This window comes from Eulemur rufifrons, chromosome 16 (genome assembly GCF_041146395.1).
Source record: "Eulemur rufifrons isolate Redbay chromosome 16, OSU_ERuf_1, whole genome shotgun sequence".
Lineage (NCBI taxonomy): Eukaryota > Metazoa > Chordata > Mammalia > Primates > Lemuridae > Eulemur > Eulemur rufifrons.
In genome coordinates, this window is record NC_090998.1 from 62,349,777 (window position 1) to 62,376,982 (window position 27,206).

Sequence of the window (27,206 nt, forward strand, 5' to 3'; positions counted from 1 at the left end):
CTGGTTCTCCTTCAAACTTGCATGATTATTTAACATTATTTAAATAATTCATTGTTCATATTTTAAAATATGTTTGATTTCCTGAAAGAGTAAACATTTATGTTTTTGTTTTTTGATAATTTCAATATCTGAAGTCTCACAGTCTGAATGCTCTGTGTGTGCGTGTGTGTTATATTTTTTCTTTTTGTTTGCTGTCTTTCACTATTGGTATCTGAATTGCTTGTGTGTTCAGTGATTTTAGCAGTGAGCTCATATTCCTTGAAACTTTATCTGTGGGAAATTTATGTGGTTTGAGTAAAAGTTGAGTTCCTTCAGAGAGGATTTTTATCATATTTACTTTTTATAGTTGCTTAGGAGTAATAGCAACTTAGGACTACAGTTTCATTTTAATTTGAATTCTAAAGTAAAGATTTTTTCAGGCTACACATAAGTATGGATTTGGGCCACATATGCTCATGGGGATAGACTTGTAATTCTAAAATAGCATAATTTTTATTTCTTTTCCACCTCTCCACCCAGAGGACTGGCAAAAGAAAAAAGTTTCTTTTCTGGGCTCTCTGCAAGGTGGGTTAATTTCTCACTCCCCATTCTCTGATAATGAATACAACCACCTTGCACAAGTCCAGGAGGTAGCACTCACATGGAATTCCATGGCACCTGCAGAAGAATTTAAGTTGTCCCCTAGAACATATATATTCAGTATAATGGTCCTGGGTAAAGCTGCATTCTTTTGAGGTTTCAGCTCTTTTTGGGGGGTATCCTTCATCTTTCAGTTGGCCCAAGGCTTTATATTCTTTCTCTGGCACTCTACACAAATGTTAACACAGAAACGCAAAATCACCAGGTTTAACCAGTATGCTCCAAGTCAAAGCTGGTTTCTCAGGATTCCTGTTTTTAGGGGTTTTTTTGTTTGTGTTTTGTGGGCTTTTTATGGCTAGTCACCACTGATTTCTAAATTTCTTGTCAGCCCCAGATAATTTCTTAAAGAAAATTTGTTTTAATATTATACAGAGTTTTAATTATTTTAAGTAAGATGTTCATTCAGTTTAGGGTATCTGTTGCAATATTTTTTCATAATCAGAATCCCACATTTTTGTGCTTGAATATATATAACCATTTTATGAACATTATGTTCTATACAAGAATGTTATTAGATACAAAAAATTAGTGTTTCATTTAATGATATCCTGTATCCTTAGGAGACAATTTTTCTGCCAGGTCATACTATGCAGCCTCGTATCTGGGAGGGGCTCCTTGCCTTGTCATAGACCTTATTGACGACCAAAACTAACCTATTGAACTTTTTTTATATTATTATTAATGAAGCGAAGAGTCAATTTTTAAGTGTTTTTAATTCTCTTTCTTGCATCTGCGTATTCTGCAATGCAAGATAGCTTCTTATGGTATTAAGTCTTTGAATAAATATATCATCCTGTAAGTCCTATTTCTGTAGAATCATAATATACATTTTCTTTTGAATGAAATATTTTCTTATATGTTTGTAAGTGATATAATTTATCTATACCTTATTCCATTAAGGATGTTTATTATAATCACACTCTAGGAAATGTTCACATATAGATAACTTAGCATACTTGTGTGAAATTTTAGCACAATAGATTTCAAGATGGAATTGTTTTATGCATTTATATTTTTGTTTCTTCCAGTGCCTGACAGTGCACCAGAAAATATTACTTACAAAAATATTTCTTCTGGAGAGATTGAACTATCATTCCTTCCCCCAAGTAGTCCCAATGGAATCATACAAAAATATACAATTTATCTCAAGAGAAGTAATGGAAATGAGGAAAGAACTATAAATACAACCTCTTTAACCCAAAACATTAAAGGTAAAAGAACGAATTTAATGTTGGGCATATACATTTATATTGACAGTGTGGCTACAAAATATTAGCTTAATATTGTGTTATAAATGGTTTAAGTGCAATTATTTTCATAGATGGTATGACAATTCTGTCTTTTTGGCTAAATAAGCTAGAAGATGATTGCAGGTCACATGAAAGAATACTCTGAGTTAATCCCTTTCCACATTATCCTATATCATTTTGTCTTTATGATAGGAGCTATATTGCCAATGAACTACATTTTCATTTAGCTTTTATTTTTGGAAGATTGTTGAGTTGAGGGCCGTTTTATAGTTTATTTTTTGCATGCTATTAAATTATTTTTTAAGTGTCAACTTACTTATTTTATTTCTATTTAGGACTAAAGAAATATACCCAATATCTGATTGAGGTGTCTGCTAGTACACTCAAAGGTGAAGGAGTCCGGAGTGCACCCATCAGTGTACTGACTGAGGAAGATGGTAAACATAGTAGTGGACATTGACATACTTTGATTCCATAACATTTCAAGATACATGTATATAGAATACAACCTAATGTAAAAATTCCCCTGGCCTTGAGTGTCACTTGTGTTTCCTGCCAACATTATACAGTGATTTCATTGTCATGGTATAAAAAAAACTAGCAGCATCATATTTACATTCAATAAAATCAAGTATAAAAATGCTTTTCATGTTCTGAAGTCATCAGTACTCTGTAAAAAAAAATCAGTAATATTTTTCCACAGGAATTTTTAAGGCTAAAATTTGGTTTGAATGGTTAGAACATTAACTGATGTATGTCAGTCACAACTGTGTTTTTCTACTTTTACCTTCATAAGAACAGACATTTATATAAATTTGGAGTATATTCTGTTTATGTCAACTTTCAATTTTTTTATAGTATCAGGATTACTTTATTAATGAATTTAGGCTATCATCCAGGTTTCTCTACATAATTGGACAAGATGCTATCTCCCAATGTTAACAGTTTTTTATATTGAATAAATATACCTTTTGTTAATCAACTCTACTAATGAGACCACTTTATATTGGTACTTTACTGAGTTATAGGCACATATTATTTCTAAGAAAATGACTTTTGAGGAACATATTTGGGATTAGGATTTGCATTTTATGTTTTATACATTATATATTTTGAGACTTTTTTTTCTGTAAAAGGAATTCCTACTGTCCTGAGGAGTGGGTCTGGAAGTATCATAAATGTTTGTGTAATATCTTTTTTTCTCTTCTCTTTCAAGTTTCCCCATCTTCAAGGTAGGCCGTGTACTGTGGATGTTCAGAGTCTAGAATCATTGACCAGGGTAGAATGTACATTAGAAATGACGAGGAAGGAAGGCTTTCTCTGCACTGCTCTCCTTAAATTCAAAATAGTAAAGTCTTTGAAGCCTTCTTCTTCCTCTGCAGATCTTTCCGTTTTCACTTCCACCAAAGAATTTCACCAAAGCAACCTGGTAGGGTGCTCTGAGTTGCCCCAGTTTTTAAGTGTGATGCCTCCATGGCATCACAGATATTGCCTCTACTTAGTATGCCTGCTTCTCCATTAAACTTACCTGTCTGAAGTTTCATTTTTTCAGATAGATTCTCCTTGCTCTCCAAGTGAGAATTAATAAATGTTTTTCCTATTGGGTCAATGGTTAAAGGCTAGAGAAGAGAGTTAGCTTTCCTTTTTATCTTAATTTCTAAGACAAGAGGTGTTAAATCATTTTAGAAATGTCTTTCTGGAAATAGCACCTACTTATTTATTTATAATCTAATCAAATAGTTCTCATGGTGAGAATTTGAGATCTTATATAAAAGAGTCAGACCAGTAGTGAACATACATTTTGAGCAAGCAGAGCTTTTACCACTCAAGTCAAGAGTTCTAAAGTGTGTTATGCATCTGAATTACCTGGGCTGTTAAAAATGCAGCATTTCAAGGTAAACTTCTATTTTAAGTTCTTGGCCAAACCATGTAATTACTAAGGAACAAGGTAAAGAACAAGATCCTGTTTTGAAAAATTTTTGAAAAATAATGGCAAATTAAGAATGGATAAAGGCCTGAGAGAGTTTGCTTTATTGGGATTGGGAGCTCCTTGCCTTCACGGAGCTTGCAGTTTTGTAGATGAGATCTCAATTTGGCAAATGTACAGACAAATAATTTTTTTTCATTTTACTGACTGGTGTAGATGTTCCCCCAAATTATTCACCAGGACAAAAGAGAAACCTAAGCTACTCTAGGGCATCAGGAACGTGTAGCTGTGGAAGTTATGTCTAAGCTGTGAACTGAAAGAAGATGAGTAAAGAGGGAGAGTGAGAGATAGGAAAGATGGTGCCAGGCAGAGGGAATAAGAGCTTCATGAAGTATTCTCATTTAGACTCAGATGCTCTGACATGAGTTAAATGGATTGCAAAAGGTTCTATGTCTTCCAGTTTCATTTTGTTAGATTGTATTTCAGAATATAAATGCTAAAATGATTAAAACTTAGTCTTCTATGTATGGTAGATATGCAATATTTTGTTTAGGTAGACATGTTAGTTACATTTACTTAGCAATCAAACCTTTTACATTAAAAAGAAAGTACCCAAAAATATACTGAAAATTATAATAATACCAAGAATTATCTGATATTCCACCAAGCATCTTAAAACATATTATAGAATAGAGTCGAAATGCTTAGTTGCAACATATCAGTTTCTAAATCAATGCTATTTTTGATTGAAATCTGTTTTTTAATAATGTTTTTTAATAATAAAGTTAGATTTTACAAAGATATTAAGAAAAATATTTATAGGTTTTGCTTTGAAAAATGAAAGAGTTTTCAGAGGTAATTCATATCTTGGAAAACAGGCATCTCTAAATGATACATGGATTCTTGTGGTAATCAATATTTGATAGCATTTTTATTGTAGTGCCAATGAAAATACCAAATACAACTGTCACCATTATTCCTTAGAACTTGTCTCATAAACCTTTCTCTGCTCAATAAATTTTTTTGGGAAAATTATTGTTACTAAAATAATGAAAACACACATACATGAGTACACATATAGCCATGGCTGAGATTATTCAGAGAATCAAAAAGAAATTGAAATAATTCAGGTAGCATTTTCTCCATATTATTGGAAATATTGACTTATACATGAGCTATATATAAATTAACATTCTTTAAAGATCTAAACAAATGCCCAGAATTTCTATTAGCTCCTTATGGGTCCACTTTCCATGCATAACTGTAACAATGAACCAAATTTTACTGTTATACTTTTTTATATGCAAAAAGTTATATTTCACTATTCTAAGACATTGCTGTACTATTATACAGCAGCTGAGAAATGCCATTATAAATGTTTTATCTAAATGGAAATATAAACATGGCTAACTAGTTTTCAGTAGTTTTTAAAAATGTTTATTCAATGCATAATAGGTAAAGTATTTATATTCTTACATTATTATAGCAGAATTACAAGTTGATCCTAAACTATTTTCTTGTCTATGTGTTACATTGGTGTTTCCTTTGTAAACCATTCAATTTTGAAGACTCAGTGAGCAGATTTTGATATTATTTTACAGTTTAATGACACAACTGAAACTGAGGAATGTAGTTTTCATTTGTGAGGTCAGTCACTTTAACTGCTCTCCTAATGTTATGCTTATCACTTTCCCACTTCTTGGATGTGTGATTTTTTTCCCACGTCTTTTTATTGTCTGGGGAGCTCTTTTATTGTCTAGTTATTCACCCCAATAAGTTTTTATTTTTATTACAGGATAACAATTTACCAATATGTACTTGAACAGTAGGTGAGTCACTGTGACATACCCCTTGTTCTATTTTCTCATGAAATATTTTTTTCCATTGAATCACAGAAACAGATGTTCTAACACCACCATGCAAAATCTTCCTTTATCATCTCATTTTGAAAGTAAACAGTCTCTTGTGCCCATGGAGAAAAGCACTGGACCTGATTCCTTTACCAGAAAGTTTATAATAAAAAATTTGTGCATTTTCATTTTAACCTTTTCTTATATGTATTTAATAAAATGCATTATTCTATACCCTAACATTTCAGCTCCTGATTCTCCTCCTCAAGACTTCTCTGTAAAACAGTTGTCTGGTGTCACTGTGAAGTTGTCATGGCAACCACCCCTGGAGCCAAATGGAATTATCCTCTATTACACAGTTTATGTCTGGTAAGAATTTTTTTTTTTTTTTTTGGAAATAGTTCTGAGAACAAATATTAATCTGTAACATAATAGGAATGTAGTTTTATTTCAGAATGTTATGCTACATTAAGAACATGATTATTAATAGGCTAGTTAATATGCTTTTATCAAGAAACAAGTTTTTCCCATATTATATGGTGGTTCAAGCATAGTCAAATAATGTAATTTTGCAATTAGAACAAAAACAATTATGTGTTATACATAATTATACTCAATTTCTACTCTTAAAAATCATTGATCGATCAATTTTATATGAATTCAAGCACATAATTTTAAACTCTTCTAAAGTTTTACACCAATATTCTCATGCACACTATCTTTTTGTTTCCTCGAGCAGAATAATTTTAAGTAAAATTTAGCTAAAAGAAACTTTGTTTTTTGGAAATCTGTTATTTAAGCTCAATTTTCCATTGAAATGTAAGCAGTGTATCTATCCATTTTTCTGATCAGCTTTACCCTGATTACCTATTTATCCTTCAATTGTGAAAAAGATGAAATCCTATAGTACATCACATGTCATTAACAATGTGGCCATGCAGCTTCATAAAAACATTGAAATCCTTACGTTGATTTAATGTAAGTCCTCTCAGGAGGATTCACCAGTTATGTAATACATTTCCTAGTGGATTTTAAATATTTCAATTCAGAAAATACAATTTACACTTTATAAAACATAGGCATTTCCTTACTCTTGTATTTCTGACTTGGAAGGGCCAGCATTGAGTGAGAGGCCATGATATTTTAAAGAAGTCTACTCTTATTCTATTTCCTAAATAAGATTTTTCTTTCCCCAATTCCTCCTTAAACCCTTCGCTTGCTGCTCTTTAGGACTACAATTTCTCGTGTTCTTCATTGCCTGATTCCTAGTCATTTTGTATAGGCATGATGAAATTGGGAGTGTCATGAGAGATGTGAGTGAAAAAGCAGCAGCAGGAAGAAGATAACCATTTGCCTCCATTACCCTGTCCATTCGTTCATTTATTTATTCATTCATTCAACAATACTGTTAGAGAACCTATATGCCTGTGAACAAGATACACATAAGACCCTTGCCCTCAAGAAGCTCACATTCTGCAGGGCAGAACTTTCCAGAAGGAGGGAATATCAACTGCACAATGTCTGTGGGGAAACACAAATTGCCATTTTTATGACCAGAGAAGCGGTTAGTGTTGCTAGAGATTAGAGAACCAAAGAAGAGTAATATTGGGGGCAGGAGCTAGATAAAATTCAGGAGTCAAGCCATGATCAGGATTTGGTTTTCATTTGAACTCTAATGGACGTTAACAGAGAATGTCAAGCACTTTGAATTCTTTACAGAGAATGAATTGTAGAGGACAAAAGTGTTAGCAGGGATACCAGGTAGGAGTCTATTTCAGCAGTCTGGTCAAGAGATGATAGTGCAACGGAGGAGAGAAATAGGCAGCTTTGAACCACATTTGGGAAGAAGCACTACCAGGACCTGGTGATAAATTGGCTATGGGGGTAAGAGAAAGAGATGAATCAAGGATGACTTGACTTTTGAATTGAGGGTGATTACTCCTAGATTTTTGATGCCATTTGCTAAGTTAGAAAAAAATGTAAGTGAAAAAGGTTAATAAAGTGAGAATCAAGAGTTTTCTGGCTGAGGTTTTCAGCCCCACACTGAGAGAACAATCTTATTCCTCTATAGAGCGATCATGCTTCCCTTCCTAGGGCCTCGTGGTATTTTCAGCATAATGTGTAGCACACCTAGACAGAAACACACACAGTTAGGTAGCATTTTAAACAATGCTGTTTACCTGGTTTTTTCTCTTTCTGGGTATGAACCGTTATGGACGATAGGAGCCACCTACTCTAGGAAGTTAGCTGCAATTCTAGCTGTCTACTTTGAATTCTGAAATATATAAAAGTAGCAGGATTCATTGGGAATATGTAAAGGAACCTATATATATTACACTAAATCTTAAGAATATAGCAAAGCTGGATTTTTATATGCTATAATTCAGATGTCTTGTAAAACATGACCCTTTATTTTCTGTAACTGGGTCTTTGTGCTTTTTGCAATGATGGTAGAGGTTGTGAGGGCACCGATTTGAGGTTACTCATTCATTTCTCATTCTCTCTGGGTTTAATTCGATCTCTTTTGGGTAAATATTCAATCAATTCAAAGTTCAACTCCTCAATTGTGCATTTTATGTCATATTTCAAAAGGTATTTCTTATTTATCCCACTTCCCAAGATAGAGTATAGGTATAAGGGAAGCCCAGTGAAAGTGGGGTGAGGAAATCTCAACTCTGTGATATTATGACTCATCTCACCTGTATTTTCTTGGAATCATTCTGGCACCAAACTTGTGGTTATAGCATCTGGTTTCAAAGTTCTTATTTTCTGTTTTATCCTTTGTCCATTATCAAAGTTTAATCTAGCACCGTGGTTCTCTTAGCATTTCTGTCTCGAACCTCAGGTAACTAGATACCCTCAGTTAATTTCTCTGCACCGATTTGCCTTGTGTGGGATTGGGAAGGTTACTTCCACACCCTTTTCTAGCTCTGGATGGTCTACTAGAGAAGTCCTTAGATCTTTCTGAACATGGTACCATATTGAACACATACTGATTTTATGAGGGCTTGTCATTTTTCCCTTCATCCTGAGAAGAAAGAGCAAGTCCTCTTTATACTGGGATTTCCCTCTCAAATCTAGCTGGGTGTTTTCACCACTCCACCTTCACCCTAACATCTTCAGACACTCCAGTCTGACTGTTTTGTCTGTTTCTTTTTCTCATTTTTTCTTAGTAAAGTAAAGTTGTTTCTTATTTTTATTTATTTATTTTTTATTTCAGCTCATTATGGGGGTACAAAAGTTCAGGTTATATATATTGCCCATGCCCCCCCATCCCCCCGAGTCTGAGCTTCAAGCGTGTCCATTCCCTAGACAGTGCACATCGCATTCATCATGTAGGTATGCACCCATCCCCTGCCCCCACCCCCATCCCCCCCAGTCAGAACTTCAAACTTGTCCATTCCCCAGGCAGTGCGCATCGCACTCATCAAGTAGGGGGAAGGGATGGGTGTATTCCTACTGTTTCTTATTTTTGACAGATGGAAATTTCCTTGATCCCTCTACTCCTTACTTTCTACACCATGACTTAATTATAAAACTCTGTGGTCTCAAATCATCCAGGATTGACTCCTGATGTGTAAATAGAATGTAGAAAACACTTTTCCCTCAATAAAACTTGGCTTTATTTTACACAGACACACATACATACACAGACAAACATGCACGCAGATGCATCCCATCTCCTTCAAGATCTACTTTGTTCATTGCCGTATTTAGAATAGAATATTACCTGGCACATAACTGAAACTTAATATTTGCTGAAAGGGTGAATAAAAAGTATATTTTAAGTGTTAAAAACTTAATACTGATTTTTTTCTCTTTGCATTTCTGTGATAAGAATAGTGATGCTTTTGCAGATAATGGATGTTTCAGTGGAATAGAGTAAGATCACATGAAGAAAGAACCAAAAAAAGGAAAAACACCTTAAGCTGTTCAAGAATACCATGTATAATACTCTGAAATATATATATTATACACATATGTATAAATGATAATGAAATATACAGAGATATTTTAAAATTTTTATCATCTTCTTACTATGATACTTGTTAGAAGCTTTAAGCTTTAGTAACTTACTAAAACTTACTAAGATACTTGGTTGGAATTGCTCTATAAGGTATAGCAAATGTAGCTAAGGGAATGGTCATAACTGTGGGTCCTTTTGTTAGTGATTACTAATCATTTTGGGGACTTTTGCCATAATCAGTTTTTTATGGGGATAGGAAGGAGGTATCATACCGAAATGGACATGGGTTTTGAGTCAGTGAAACATGAGTTTAAATCTTGGCTCTGTCATTGAATTATCTGTGGTTTCCCTAAAACATTGAATAAATGGTAGCTAGCATTATTAGCAGGATTCCTGTTTTAGGGGCTCATATTTCTCTCATAATTCTCGTTTGCCATTATTTCAGTTGTTCCAATAATTACCAAATTCTTACAAAAACTTTCTTTTTTTGGATATTTTGCTTTTTTCAATGTGTCTTCAAAATGCATCCTGCCTATTATATTTGTTATACTGGGTGCCTTCTCTCTTTGTCATGAATATTTCTTCACAAAATAGCTCATGAAGGTTAATGTGTAATGATTTCATATCCATTACTGTGTGAGTCACATTTGGTTTGTAGATGCTGTGTTCAGAAATCTTTTTTAATCCATCACATTTTAAAATAATTTTTCCTTCTGAAATTCACTTTGTGAAATAACTTTTATCATCTGTCAAGATAACAAAGTAGCATTTTTCCCCTTGGTTATATTGATAAATTTTATATATATATATATGTTTTAAAATGATATACAATCCTTGCATTCCTAGGGCAACCATGATTAAATAAGTGGATTTTTATTCATTTATTTTTATTCTTTTAATTCATTTTGAATTGAAGCTTGGCATTCTAGTTGACTGATATAAAGCTTATATATTTACTATATCCTTGAATTCAACTTGAATTTATTTAGCAATTTTGCCTCTATATGTGTTAGTAAAATTTAACAATATTTTTCTTCTTTATTTATAAAGAAGTTATTTATATTCCCTATAATGTGTAGCTAAAAGACATGGACTAAAGGTGATGCTGAAAATTCTAGCTTATATAGGAATCTTGACTTTTAAATGTTTCTCAGTTTTCTTAGCAGTAATTATGAGAAGTAATTCTGAAACAGTCTGACAAATGTTTAAACTCTGTAGGGAGATACAAAATATACAGAACTTTAAAATGATTGGAGACTTATGGGAGATATAATATATCCATGTGAAATAATTAAAAATACTTGCTGAGCAATATATTAGAAAGTCAAAGCAATTCTAATGTAGCTCTTTATTAAATGTCACTGGTCAAATAATTTCCTCAGTAACATAAAAGCTTGCTTTTGTAAATGCACTTCTGTGTGCCAAAAATTGTACGCCTCGTCCTGTTTTTTCCAGGTTTCTAAAAGTTTTTCACCCCATTAAAAATGACCTAATAGTTAGAGCATACAATATAGATCAATAATCAGAATGGAAGGGGGCCATTTCAGATTTCCTGAATTTATGTCTCCTTTTGGGAGTGAAGATGGTAAAGATAGATTAATAAGCCAGGAGAGCATCTCAGGGGAGGTGGCATATGAAGGACTGGAGGCAACATGAATGGCTGTCAGGAGGTTGACAAGTAGCATAACAGAAATGGAGTATTGAGGCTAGGTTGGGAAGATGAGAGAAACAAATATAGAAAGATGGAATAGATGAGTACAAGGGTGCTCTTTAGAGTTTAACATGAGGTTTCTCGTGGGATGATCAAATTTCTGTCTCAGCTCTTTCCTGCTAGTCATTTTTATGAATCATTATGAAACTTGGATGCCACGGTTACAAACAGGCTACCCCATGAGCCACACATGCTTTGCTGGACCTGCAAACGGCTCAGAAACTCTGAATTGATTGTTAGCATTTGAAAATGAGTAGATATCTAGTAAAACTGCAGGTTCCTTTGTTTTTTACAAAAATCAGAACACTATTTCCCTATTTGCCTTGGCAAAATTCAGGGGAGTTGAATAGTGGCTGTCTTATTTGGAGCATTTGCTCTGTGGTTTATCACGGTTCCCACCACATCTTCTTTTAAACCAAATGTTTTAGTCATTTATTTTACCTGTCTAGATCTTGAGTTATTAACCCTTGATTCAGGAGATCTGCTCATCATATTTTTTTTTTTTTAATGCACAAAGCTGGAAGAGATTGTGATTTCCTTGCATTATAGACTTGGGAACAAAATGTCTCAGAAAGCTGAAGAAAAGGGCTCAAGAGGATTAGTATAGTAGTTACCATTTGGGGAAAAATGTTGCTTACATACATTTTCTTATTTATACTTATTTATTTGTTTGCAAAAAATACTACAAAGAAAAGAACATTATCCCCATTTTATAGTTGTGAAAACTGAGTCTTCATATGGTTAAAAACTTGCTGAAGGTTACAGAGCTAAAGGTGACAGAGTCAGAATTCATACCCAGATCTGCCTTACTCCCAAATTATGCTTTCCCTGCACCAGTAAAAATAAGTGTTATAATTGGCCTTTGCTCTAAAAACTAAACAGTGCATCTATAGGATAGCATTTAATTTGATAATAGCATATGTGAAAAAGAGGGAATTATAACAAAATTAAGCTTATTGCATTAACTCATAAGGGATATTTCTACTAAAAACACTCAGTGGCTTGATACTGGTCTGCATTCGTTGATGGAGTGTATGTATTATGAGAGAAAGATAATTATACTGTTTCATGTGTCAAACCAGTTGGATTATTGGTTAATATGGTTTAAGTAGTATATGTACAGAGTAGAGCTTGTTCAGGGAGAAGTGATGAGGATGGTAGAAATACTCAGGATCAAGGCATATGAAAGACTATGGAAAAAATGGGAATAGGTCAAGATTAATAATAGTCAAGATTCTTTTAATTTCAAGTACTGGACCCAACCTAAATTGCTTCAAGCAAAAATGAGATTTATTGACACATGTAGCTGAAACATACAAGGAGTATACTAGCTGGATGTGGGAGCTCGAATAATTTTACCAGGTGTGATTAGCAGCAAGAAGCTTGGTGTAGTCAACAGTGAGGTGGTCCTTGTGTCTTGAGTATAATGACACAGGAGACAAGTAGGAGAAGACAAAGTGGAGATAAAGCAGGGCAGATACATAGAGAACAAGGAGTTTGAATTTTATTGCAAGTGTAATGGGTAATGGAAAGTGTTTTCTCCAGGAGTATGATCATGCAATCTTTGGGTGCATGGTTTAAATAAAATTATAAAATCCCATATAATAAGACTAATTCTCTCTCTCTCTCTTTCTCTGTGTGTGTGTGTCTGTGTGTATGTGTGTGTGTGTGTATGCATGTGTTTGTGGCTCTATATTTAAGAAGTTAATTTGTAACTGAATTGGCTGGCTCAGTTGCTCCCTCCCTAAATAATTTGGATACTACAAAAAGAATGGGAGTATACTGCTGATATTACTATAACAAAGATCTGACCCCCTGAAAAAGCATAGTTCCCTTTCTATAAAGCTCATCATATTTGTATTTTCTTGTTTAATAAGGATTTTCCTGCTAGATGTAAGCTCTAGGAATGTAGAGACTGTACCTTACCACACGTTGCTAACTCAGTGCCTGGGATATAGTAAGTATTCCAAACAATTTCTAAACGAGAGCATGAATAATCTGGAGAAGAAATCACATAGGCATGTTTAATAATGTTTGGAGTCAATTTTAATTTAATCTTCCTACTGCCTTGAATTTTCATATTTCTATGCTCCATCCTATTCTGTGCTTTCTCTGATATATGGATCCCTGTATAAAAATCAAAATCTATGGAGAGAGGGTGTGAAATGGAACCCAGAACTGTGCCATCTCAGGGAAGTAGGTGTTTACAGAAAGGATTGATTATGGAGAGGCCATAATTTGGGAGTTAGAGCTCTGATCGGAGGAAACTAGTTTGGAGAACTAGTTCCATACTTTGGAATTCCAGAAACTTTCATAAGATTCAAATGGACATATTAGTCCAAAGACTAATGGTATAGTTGGTTTGTGGTATTATAAGAATAAAATTGGAAAGTAATAAAAATTTCCCTCCAAAATATATGATTTTTTTTCTTGCAACTAAAAGTAGACCTACCATTTGATCCAGCAATCCTGCTAATAGGTATTTACCCAAAGGAAAAAAAGATATTTTATAAAAAAGACACTTGCAGTTGAATGTTTACAGCAGCACAATTTATGATCACAAAGATGTGGAAACAACCCATGTGTCCACCAATACGTGAGTGGATTAATAAAATGTGGTATATGTATACCATGGAGTACTACTCAGCCATTTAAAAAATGGTGATCTGGTATCTTTTGTAACAACTTGGATGGAACTGGAGATCATTCAGTGAAGTATCTCAAGAATGGAAAAACAAACACCACATGTACTCAATACTAAATTAGAACTAATCTATCAACACCTACGTACACATATGGAAGCAAAACTCAATGGAAATCAAGTAGGTGGGCAAGGGGAGGAGGAGGATGGGTAAATTCATACCTAACGGGTACAACGGGCATTATCTGGGTGAAGGGCACACTTTTAACTTTGACTGCAACTGTACAAAAGCAAATTACATAACAAAAACATGTGTACCCCTGTAATATTCTGAAATAAAAAAATATATATATAGTTAGGTGAAGGTGACTTCACAGAAAGTAAATATCAAATGTATAATATATATAACTTTCTATAGCTTCTGCTTGCTTAAAGGCCGGAATAGTAAATTAATTTAGAAGTTTGCCCATCCTTCAGCTCATTCATAACAACACTTTCCACAGCTTTTTATAATAACCGGAGAACAGACAGTTTGAAATTGTGTTCTTTTGTGAGCACTATGAGTAACAATATTCTAAATTTTAGGTTAAGACAAGATCCAGGTGTTTTAAATTTTTTTTAAGTAGGGGCTAAGGTTGACATCATTTGGTTAAATTTAAGAGTCCTAATCAGAATTCTCTCCAAGAAATGAAAAGTGATTGGACATTTACATTTTTTGAAGCCCTGTTATGAAAAATGAAGGTGGTTAAAAAAAATGGAACTATTGAAAAAAGAATGAAAGCAAATGGCTTTAATAAAGTGAAGGACACTGATTTACCTGAAAAAGTTTTGATTTTAGGTAATTTGTTTTCAACTTTTTCATCTTGATGATTATAATTTAAAAGTCTTTACAGACAATCCACCACTGATTATATTTTAACACTTGCTACCCCTTAAGCATTTTTGCATCACATTAGCTTTTTAAAGAACATTTGTATCACTACTGCACTTGGCAAATTTCGAGAAGAAAGGCTGTATTTCTCATTTCTTAATTAAATATGTCAAATGATACTTTCACTTATAAATTAATTTTATGATTATATTTATAGACCCTATAACCTTAATTTCCCAGTAGAAAAATGTTTTAAAAATATTTATTCTGTCTAAACTCTGTCAACTAATTGCCAACATTGTATTCATTTGAGCACAATTTAATTTAGGCCAAAATTTTCTAATTCATTATTACACTATACTGTTATTTTTCACTAAAATTTACTCTTTCCAAGTAAAAACTATGTTCCAGTATTTAGTGCATGATGCTTGAAAGTATCAAATCTTATGTTTTATTCTCCCTTTGTACAGGCTGGATACATTCTCAAGCAAATGGGGAGGAAAAGACTAATAATCATCCACTTATTATCATGAAAAAAATATATATATATATAACTTATAAATCCCATACTTACAAAAACTGAATTAAAAATTTACAAAAGAGAAAAGTGAAACTAACAAATAATTTTAAAAGTGAAGTTAGAAAGGAATTGGGGGAGATTGATTTAGAAAAAAAGAGGAAAAGACAGAGTTTAATGTCAGGAATGAAAAAGAAGACATAACTATAGATACTTAAAAATGAAAAGATAATAGAATATTTTAAACAACTTAATGGCAATAAATTTTAAAACGTGTTTGAAATCACAAATTGCTAGTTAGAATTAGCTGATAAACTTTGTAATAGAAAACAGAAAATCTGGGTATCCTATAAGCTTTAAAGGAGAGGAGTAGTTAGTAACTCTGTATTAATCCAATAACCCATTTTCTGAAGTATTTTGCTCAGATTTTTGAGCCCTAATGGGATGATAGCCTTTAACTATATGGCTGTAAACTCCTTAAAGCCAGAGGGCTATGTCTTTTTCATCTTACATTCTCCTCACCACATACGGTAATTGATATACTGTAGGCTCTCAAAAAAATATTTGCTGGAGTAATAAAAGAAAGAAAGAATACATTTAAAAGTCTTGCTTTTTCTAACCTCACTGAGCTTTGAGCACCATGAGGCAGTCATTTTACTTATTTTGGTAAGTTTCCTCTCTTGTTGTCCTCAGAAATTATCCCAAACCATCTTCTCTCACCTCAAGTCCTCTACTAAATCTCACTCAGCTCACAGCTTCATAGCAGATAAACTCAGCTCCCAATCTACACTAAAAATTGAGGTGGCAATCTCAAAAATTTGTCTACAATAACTTCCTGCTTCCAGAAACTATCAACTCATTTATATCTTTAACCTTTGCAACCATTCTCAGGAGATGAAATGTCTCTCTCCCAGCGCAAGTACAATCCCTCCAACTGTTTTCTTGATTCTAATTCCTTGTGACTGCTCTAAAACTATGGTTTATAAATGTATGCTTCTGCAGCTTCAACCTCCTTCTCTTTAGTGTCTTTTTCCTCTAATCTTATAAATGTATCTTTCCAGCTAATGGCAAACAAACAAAATAAAGCCAAACCAAATCAAACTGAATTAATCAGCCAACCAAATGAAGACAATAAGAACTATGACAACAAATGAATATCCTACTGTGACTCAGATTGTCTATGAGATTCTAGAAAAGCTTTATTAATGTGCAAGTATTTATGCCTTTCTAGTCTGGGGTTGTTTAATGCACAATTACTAACCTATTGATACTGTCAAGCTGTGCAGATAATTATTCTAGAGTATGGTACAACATGGAAGAGCAGTTTCCTTATACAGTGGAAAAATTAGTGAACATCATTGGCTCATATGAGGAAGAAACTCCTTTGATAAATAGTCAAATAAATAAATGTTGACATTCTTTATTTTAGAGAATGGTATTTAGTGAGTGAAAGGATTAATCTAGAATGTTTAAATGATAGCAGATTAAAGTTTTAAAACTAAATCTGTAGAAACAAACAGAGATGGATATATCATCAGGGTAGATTACCCACATGAAACAAAACATCAAATGATGAAGATTGGAATTAAGACCATGACCTTTTGAAGGGTCTCAAACCTTATCTAGAAAACCATGCATACTCATATTTAGGCATATGGAGAAATTTAAGTCTTCCCATGTGGTTTTGGTATTCAAGATTCCTTCATAGGCAGTTGTTGTTTAGCATATACTTGATGCTATAAGAGATAAACAAAGAAATTAGAAATGAAAATTAAAACCACAATGAGATATCATTGTACCCCAGCCAGAATAGCTATTGTTAAAAAGTCAAAAAAATAACAGATGTTGGTGAGGATGCAGAGAAAAGGGAGCCCATATCCTTTTGTTGTGAATAAAAATTAGTATAACCTCTATGGAAAACAGTGTGGAGATTGATGAAAGAACTAAAAATAGACCTACTATTCAATCTAACAATCCCATTACTGGGTATCTATCCAAAGGAAAAGAAATCATTATATCAAAACATTCCTGCACTATATGTTTGTCATAGCTATGTTGGCAACAGCAAAGATATGGCATCAACCTAAGTATCCATCAACAGATGACTGGACAAAAAAATATAGTACATATACGCAATGGAATACTATTCTGCCAGGTGGAGGCCATAATTTTAAGTGAAACAAGTCAGATACAGAAAGACAAATATCACGTTTTCATAAATAGGAGCTTAATAATGTGTACACATGGAAATAAAGTGTGGAATAATAGACAATGGAGACTCAGAAGGGTGAGGGTGTAGAGAGGGGGTAGATGATGAGAAATTCCTTAATGGGTACATGTATGTTGTTCGAGTAATGGATACCCTAAAATCCCTGACTTCACAACTATGCAAAATTATACTTGTACCCCATAAATTTATACAAATAATAAAAATAAAAAGAAATTGGCAAAGCAAAGAAACTGCTCTTAGGCTCTAGAATTTCCTTTATACCCTAGATATCAAAATGTGGTCTGTGTTTTGAAAAAAATATCAATTAATAGGAAATAACTTCATCTTAATGACTGTATTCATGCCAACCCAAGACTTTTTCTTGGTATGAGATATGAGTGAAGACAGAAAAACTGCATCTTATATTTATTCAGAATAATTCCAAAGTAATTTGAATTCTTTTGATTTCCCAAATTTAAAAAAAATATAACCTTTAAAAATGTTCTAATAGGTTTAGGATTAAATCAGTAAAATTATTTCACCAAGGATTTCCCTCAAGTTTTTTCTCAATTGGAAAATATTCACTGATTGAGAGGTTTGGCTGATGTAGAAAAGTTATATATTTTAGATAGTAATTATTGTGTACCATTTCTATTCCTTCTGTTTCCACAGAGTTTATGACTTTTGATATGTATGTAAGAGTTAGGCTGGCTGTGTCAGGTAGGACTCCTCTCTTCCTCACCCCACCTTAGTCGAGTCCCTGTTCTACTCTAAAACTTTCTAGTGAACAAAATGTCCTGCATCTTGGGGGGCTATGCCTTTTTCTCCTTTTCTATACTTTGGTCACAACTAATTTCTTTGTTCATAGTTTTCTTGTTTTTCTTTGCTTTTAGCAACTGTCGAAAAAAGGTTATTGTGATTGCCCTTAAGGAAATCACATTGTTATTTAATAAAATGTTTTATGATTATCTCTCTGTTTTGAGGGTTGTGTCTTACTCGTATTTATGCCTAACATAGTACCTGACACAAAGTAGATACTAAATAAATTTTCTTGGATTTTGTTGAATATAAACACATAAGAACATATAAGCATATGTTCTCCTGTATCTTGATTTTTTTCTCTTACCATGTTAATAACAATGATTTATTTATTTTTGTAGCTAAATAATTTGGATGTGCCATAGTTATTCAGTCTTCTTATATGTTTATTAGTCATTTGTGGTCCATTTTTTGAATAACTTATTCATGAATTTTCTTTTCTATCTTTTACTTTAGTCTTTTAAATGGAGAATATTATGTCTGAGTTAGGGAGGCACCGTTCTTTAGATAGTGCTCCAAACAAAGATAGATACCTTCCCCATCCCCTTTGAATTTAGAGATGGTCTATGTGAAATCAGTATTCAACAAAATCCAAGAAAATTTACTTAGCATCTACTTTGTGTCAGGTGCTATGTTAGGCATAAATATGAGTAAGACATATGCTTTTATAAATGAAAATAAAACATGGTAATGGAATACATAATAATTCTATTATAATATTTTTAAGCTAATAAGAACACAACAGAAATTTAAAAACTAAATCAGCTAAAACCCAGAGTAACAGCTCCATATGGTAGTATCAAAATTGGATTTCTTGGCCGGGCGCGGTGGCTCACGCCTGTAATCCTAGCACTCTGGGAGGCCGAGGCGGGTGGATCGCTCAAGGTCAGGAGTTCGAGACCAGCCTGAGAGAGACCCCGTCTCTACTAAAAATAGAAAGACATTATATGGACAACTAAAAATCTATATAGAAAAAATTAGCCGGGCATGGTGGCGCATGCCTGTAGTCCCAGCTACTCGGGAGGCTGAGGCAGTAGGATCGCTTGAGCCCAGGAGTCTGAGGTTGCTGTGAGCGAGGCTGACGCCACGGCACTCACTCTAGCCTGGGCAACAAAGTGAGACTCTGTCTCAACAAAAAAATAAATAAATAAAAAAAAAAAAAAAAAAAAAAATTGGATTTCTTAAATATGAGAGAGGGTGAACTCTGGTCTGCAGGATTGCTCACTAGATCTCTTCTTGGAGAGCAAAGAACTCATGCCTCAGCCTAGAGATTTATGTGTGTTCTCTCCAATGTGACAACAGCTACTAAGAGCAGGAAAGATGAAGGTAGATCCTCAGTGACAGTTTACTTCTCTCTCCTTTCCCTTCCTCTCGTTTCCCAGTTTTATAGCAAATCATCTCTTACATATATAAGATACATTTTGAATTGTTTCAATTGAAGTTTATGTTCAGACATTTTTCTACTTTATTCATTAAAACATTAGCCACCATCCTAACCTTCAAAGGAAAAACAAACCAACCCCAAACAGACAAAACTTTAGTATCTGAAAAAGTTTTTGTTAGCACTTTTTTGTCTCTGGAAGTAAACCAGCATATCTACCAGATGTAGAAACCATATCTGTATATGCTAATTGAAGTGTATTATTAACTTTCTTATTAAGATAATTTATAAAGACTATCTTATTCTTACTGAATTATCTAAACACTTGACAAGAATTTATTTTTGATCTGCATTTTCCAAGTAATTGCCTTGATTTTGTATTATCTATGGAATATAATCTGGATTTTTCTTATAGTAGGCAAATACTTACCTGGAAGATTTTGCTATAAATATGAGGGCAAGAAGGTAGTGATACAAAGGTGGCAGATAGCATTGAAAAATATGCTTCAAAAATATATTTAAAAACAGATACAATGCAATATAATTACTTTAGCTATTTTCATAATTTTAGAGAGCTGTGTTGGATTAGCTGTTCTGTAGTGTTCTGATGACCTGTGACCAGGAATATGGTATTGGGTAAAGTTTCCATGACAAGGCATCTTTTCTGAGACTAATAGCCACATCATTAATAGTTTTAAAAGCCCCTCTTCTGTGGTCTCAATGAAGTCAAAGAAAGCTCTCCTGACTGCTTCTGAAAGAGGATGTGTAATGAAACTGTTTCAAATTGCTCAATAGCCTGGCTAATCCCACCTGTCTCCAATCCCATACTCTGAATCCATATTTTTCTCACTGTGGTAAGCTTTCTACTTTTCAGATAGCACATTTGGAGTGAATTGGTGCTTCTGTAGTAGTACAACCATGGCTGAAATGTGTCTCATTGTGGATACCCTTAATTCACTTAAAGTCTATTATTCCTTTTAGTGACTCAAGGCTTCAAATATTTCAGTGGCAAAGAAAGAGCATTTCCCATTCAGAGGGGATATCCATTTACTTCTTGGGTGCCTTGTGTGTCTAAAGAAGAAAAATACGAGATTACATAAGACATATACTTTTTCTGTGATATTAATCATAGTCCCTTATCTAAATTCTTTAATAATTAATTTTATTGTTCTTAAAATCTGAATTTTTTTTAAAAAATGCATATTTTTCAACACCACATATTCATTATTTGGTTTTAGATACTAATCTATCCCAAATTCAAAACTGTGGAAACTGAATTAATATGACTGAAATAAAATAGTCCTGTATTTTATATAGTAGTGCTATATTGCTTAGCAATATTTTGTTCTTTAACCTTTTTTTCCCCCCCTCCTGGGAGTTTGGTGCTTATGTGGAGAGTTTTGAGTCAATGTTTACTTGACTTGTTTTCTTTTCTGGAGTGACATTGTAAATAATTTTAAGACTTTGATTGAATGAGAGATGTGAGCTCTGTTTTCTTTTTTCCTGTATGATATACACACATTATTTTCAATTTCATTTCTGTTAAATAAGTATAGGGTAGCCCACAGTCCTCTTACTTTAGATACTACTATTTAGATATTATTTATTTATTTTCTATTTGTCTGGAGTAAATGTTACTTTTGTACAATATATGAAAGATGAGTTTGTTTTATAAATTAATAATGTAAATAAGAGTTTGCCAACAGTTAAAAAGAACAAATATTTGAACATCTAAAACACTGGTATGAAAGGGAATCGTGTAATTACTTGAGTACAGAGTTTTCCTGGAAATCTATTAAAATTGGTACAAGCAAACTCTAATTATGAACTTCCTATTAACACTCAATTGAGTTACTGAATATAGTTGAAAGCAAAATAAGTTAATTTACTAAAGTGTTCTGAAATTTACTATTAACAATATTTCAGGATAAGTGGCACCTTTATCCTAGTAAGCTGGATTAATGTATTTCTGTACATTAATGTTTATTTTAATGTAAGTGCGCTGAAAAAGTATATGTTAACTTTTAGTTTAAAAGTTAATTATACAGATAATATTCTTTTTTTCTATCAGGGATAAATCATCATTAAAAACTATTAATGTTACTGAAACATCATTGGAGTTATCAGATTTGGATTATAATGTTGAATATAATGCCTACGTAACAGCTAGCACCAGATTTGGTGATGGGAAGACAAGAAGCAGTATCATTAATTTTCAAACACCAGAGGGGGGTGAGTTATTAAGGATGTAAGCGTTTTAAAAGAATATTCTGCTTATAAAATATATTAATATCAAAATGTATATTAAGCCTAATATCCATAATAAGTTTGATACAAAATCTCATTTTGATCACTTTCTAGCTATGTGATGTTGGGAAAATTAAATCTCTCTGTACCTCAATTTCCCATTGGTATGTGTACATAATATCATATCTACTTCACAGGGTCCTTATAAGGATTAAATAAGTTTATATTTGCAAATACACTCAACACAGAATTTACCTGACACATAGTAAGCATTTTATACGTTTGTGAATTGAAACAACATAAAATGCATGAAATCAGTTCTCTGCCTATGAGCCTTATTATTTAATATTAAAATTCTAAGTTAAATTAGAATTTCATGTTATATATTCTATATTAGAAATTTTTTATAATGTTTTCAAATCCAGGGCAATGGGTGTGATTTAGAGCTGGAATAGTATGTTGTGAGTAAGAAATCCATCTGTCCTCTGCTTAAATATTACTATGGCAAAGTGTTAAAGACCCAATGAGTGTCATGGATTTTATTTTTGACGTCTAAATTGATGTAATTTCTAGTTTAAAACAATTATCATCACTTTCACTTATAAATGTAGGTAAAATTCAGGACATTTCAGACATCCTTGAAACCACAAGTACAGTTTTTTTGTTCAATTGTTTTGTTCGTTTTATAGCACCAAGTGATCCTCCCAAAGATGTTCATTATGTAAACCTCAGTTCTTCATCAATAATTCTTTTTTGGACACCTCCTTCAAAACCTAATGGGATTATACAATATTATTCTGTTTATTACAGAAATACTTCAGGTACTTTTATGCAGGTAAGACCTGAGTTTTCTTTTAGTTCTTTATTTACATCCTTTAGTTTTGTTGTTAATACAGAGTTGCCATGGTAGAAGAAATCATTTACCTTACATGGATAATTATGCACAGATGCATTTTATAAAACTAACATTGACATAGAAATATGTGATATAGAAATGTCAGATATATTTTAATCTTTCTCTTTCTCTCTCTGTCTCTCTCCACCCACCCTCCCTACACACATGCATTTCTATTTCAGCTTCATTTGTATTAATAACAATGAAGCTGCCATCTACTTTAAATTCTGTATATAAAGATGGTCCTCAATTCTACTTCCTCCAAGAAGTGTTCTCTAAAGTGTTGATCATTCCTCATGGTTATTTATTAGCTTAAAAAAGGCTCATTTTGTTTGAATACATTATAAATAGTTTTAGTGTTTGGATGAGTTTATGTGTTTTTCTTCAATTTTAAAAATGTTTTTGTTAGCAGGAAAGGTTGTTATTGTTATAATAATGAAAATAGCTATTATTGTAAGTATCAAATATAATGAAGACCACTATGAAGGTGGTTGTTCAATTTGTGATATATAAGGTTCAAGGCGTGCACAGTTTGCAGATGGGCATTTTCTGGGATGTGAGTGATGATGGCTATGAAAATAGCTAAAATGCATTTAATTTAGAGAAATATCTACAGTTTTTCAGCAGAATTATATTTCTCCAAATTAAATGTTTTACAGAACTCTAACATATGAAAAGGAGAAAATTGGAGTGATTGTGATTGAATCAAAGATGGGGAGAGTTGGGACATAGTTTGAAAACCAGTAATTTATAAGAAATACTGCAATTTACAGAATACATACCTTACTGGTAGAAATTAATGACTGCATGTAGATTGTGACTTAGGCAATTCTTACTTCTTTGTATTCTTTTAAGTAAAAGGTAAATAGCGATAAGTCTTAGAAATTTTGAGTTACCTAATCCAATTTGTGACTGAACCCAAGTTTAGTCACTGGAGTTAGTTCTTGTGAGTGACAACTTCTGTGACTAAGTCTTTAGCACAGCTCTAGTGCAGTGTAGGCTAATGAATAGGGTAAGAGCAGAACTTTGCAAGCTGTCTCAGGACTAACCCAGCAGAGAGTAAAACAAAGTCCAGAGGTCAATTTAGTGTTTACATTCTGCCCTCTAAATGTTGTATAAGTGCAACAATTTAAAACTTCATGCCAAAAAGAGAACAACTTTAAAAAAGACGTGTAGATATAGAAATATAAATGTAATTATCAATAAAGATTTTTTAACAAATGCCTTAAGAGCAGAAGGTAAAAGAAGGATCTAGTTTTCTTTTACTCTGTACATCAAGCAGTTTTTGCCGTTTCTTTTTGTCCTGTTTTGTTCGGGGGAAAAGAAATGGGAACTAGTGAGGCAATTTATTTTTTACCAAAATGTTGTTTATAAACTTAACATATATGTTATTATATTAATAGAAGATGTTCAAATTGGAGATTTTTCTTCTTTCATACATTTAACAGAAACATTGCAAAATTATTTCAGTAGTTCAAAATCTTAGCAATAGTTTTGTCTCTGTACAATTTAGGTATGGCTTTTACATGATTATATTTTGGTTCTCGTTGTCCACATTTAAATAATAAAGTATAAGCATCTAAGTATGATTTCAACATGATCTTCTAAACCTACTTATTCAAACTTTGGTGTGTAATATGATCCCGTTTGCAATTCATCTGTCTTAGAACATGTTATCTTTTATTAAATAATCTTAAGAATGCTTTTAAGTGTGACAGCTGCAAGAGGGCACAGGCTAATGATGTTAAAACATTGCAAAAGTATAGTCTCATATTGCTGGAAGTTCATCCATGCTTTAATTTATTCCTATAGTTAATGTTAAAAATAGCATCAGTATCTTCACTACCTAATTTTCTATTTTAGATTGGTAGAATAGAAAAAAATCCTCAAAATGAAAATTATATAGCAGAATAGGTGTGTAGTATTTTTATTATTCCTTCTCTTCCTTCCTCTTCCTGCAGAACTTTGTAGAATAGCTCATTCTTGGTATATCATATTCTGTCTCTTTTCCAGATACCTGCTGCTTGTCTTAGCTTCCTTATGCCATTGCAAACACCTTGAAGAATAGGGTTGTGTGCCATATGTCTTTCTCTCCCCTGAAGTCCCATGGAACTGTATCATACATAGATTTAATGCTCAATAAATATTTTAATTGCAAGAAATTATTGCAGTAGACCAACATTGTTTTCAGTATATAGTTATAATTTTGGAGCACTTGAGTATGTAGTAAAGTGATCTTTCTTTCTTCTTATCTTGGGGCATTTAATTTTTTTGCTACTACTTGAAAATCCACATTGTTCTTCCTTCAGTTGTTGCATATTGCATTTTGTACAGCATATTAACTTTTCTACATTTTTATTTCTACCCACTTATGTCATATCTCCTCAGTGTGCCTGGCATAATGTCTTATATAAAAACAGTACTAAATGAATACTGGTTCATTAGTCAAATTTGAAAACCTTTTACTAAATACCTTCTGACTGTATTTATATAAACTAAAGAGTAAGCCTTAATTGGCTAATTTGGGCCAAAAGATATTTTGTGCAAAGACAAATAGAGGAATAAAATAATCATCTGGATAATTGATCTAATTTTGTAAATTTGTTACATGTCCATACATGCTAATTCAAATACTCAGCAGGAATTTCTGGTGTGATTCAAATAATGTGTTACTTATTAGTCATCAAGGTCATAGGTAATCACAATAAATTCTATAACAAAAATTAAAATTTACGTCAAAAAGCTACAATAATACTTCTAAGTGGTGCTTTATATAAGCCAGTTGTTCCACGTGTAAAGTAGATCTATTGGAAGGTATTAAAGTTGATGGATCATATTTTGTGTGAGATTGTTATATTGCTTTAACTTGTCTGTTCTCAGTAAGTCACCACAAAATTGAAGTAAATCTTTTATTGTACTCACTCTTTGTTTTCCCCAAATACTAGCAAAAGAACCACAAAAATTTCCTGAATTTAATTTGTTGATAAAGTTCAGAAGCATGCTAAATATAAATTTAAACAAATTGCTTATCCTGTCTTATTCATTTAAATGAAACAAATTACCATTTATTGTTTTTTATTGTGTGCTGGACATGGTATTAATTGCTTTATGTTCTTCATGTTATCTAATCCTCAAAAGTTGCTTGTGAAGTGGAGATCATTATTTCCATTTTACAGTTGAGGGAAGAGAAGCTTTGAGATTAGATGATTTATCCAGGATTACACTGTCAGAATTTGAATGCAGGGCTATAGAACTCAAAAGGCTTCATTTATTTGGTTTGGAATAATTCAGATTATTCTATATAGATTGACATTTTTATAAAATTATACATACTAATTGCCTATACTTTTTAAAAATATTTTTCTTTTATTTTAGAATTCATTTTGTTTGACTTGCGTTTTGTTTTTAAAATTTGATGAGAAAGAAAAGGAATTATGATTGTATAAATTCCCTCATAATTCAGAAAATGTCTTGGGATAAATATAATTAGGAAACAGGCAAGAGGATTTAAAACTTTCTCTTACTCTCACCATCAGAGTGTGCATATAACAGCCTTCCCCTTGCTCCCCATAATTGTAGAAAAAAGAGGACCCACAAAAGGGTAAATAATAGCAACTATTTAAGTTCATTGAAAGAGGTAAACACTTTCATAATTCCTTCATCATTAATGGGAAGAAAGAAAACTTTTCTAATACTCCCAAACTTGTTTAAAATTAGCCAATGCTTTGAAAACTGCTTGCATACTTCATTAGGAAAATTAACACTGGTTAGCACAGTTGTAGCATTTCAGTTGGCCACTTGACCTTAATTGTTAGCTTGGAGTTTTTATTCTTTACTTGGAGTTTTACTCTTTGCTGTTTTGTGTATTGGCTTTGTAATAAAAACCACTGCCATCTATTCCTCTTTTAGTACAAACATATTTCCAGTTTAATTATTGCAATAAAATAATTATGTTCTATGTTGATTCTCCTAAAAAGTGAACATATTAAAATGAGACAATCAATTCATGGATAATATTTTTATTAAAAATGTTCATGCATACTAAAAAAATACATTCTGAACAGTTAAAACAATATGTTTATTTTGCAGAATTTTACACTCCATGAAGTAACCAATGACTTTGACAATAGGACCATATCTGCAATAATAGATAAACTGGCAATATTCAGCTACTATACATTTTGGTTAACAGCAAGTACTTCAGTTGGAAATGGGAATAAAAGCAGTGACATAGTTCAAGTATACACAGATCAAGACAGTATGTAAACAAAAAGCATTTACT

At 32.6% G+C, this 27,206-nt stretch overlaps 1 protein-coding gene across 1 annotated transcript in view; it reads left to right on the forward strand.

Annotated features, from left to right (window-relative positions):
* PTPRQ (protein tyrosine phosphatase receptor type Q) overlaps positions 1-27,206 on the forward strand; it is a 193,900-nt gene that overhangs the window by 40,915 nt on the left and 125,779 nt on the right. Inside the window, exons 15-20 of the mRNA XM_069489984.1 lie at positions 1,668-1,850; positions 2,225-2,326; positions 5,915-6,035; positions 21,854-22,014; positions 22,719-22,864; positions 27,014-27,182. Coding sequence (XP_069346085.1) covers positions 1,668-1,850; positions 2,225-2,326; positions 5,915-6,035; positions 21,854-22,014; positions 22,719-22,864; positions 27,014-27,182 — 882 coding nt within the window. The remainder of the gene's footprint in view (positions 1-1,667; positions 1,851-2,224; positions 2,327-5,914; positions 6,036-21,853; positions 22,015-22,718; positions 22,865-27,013; positions 27,183-27,206) is intronic.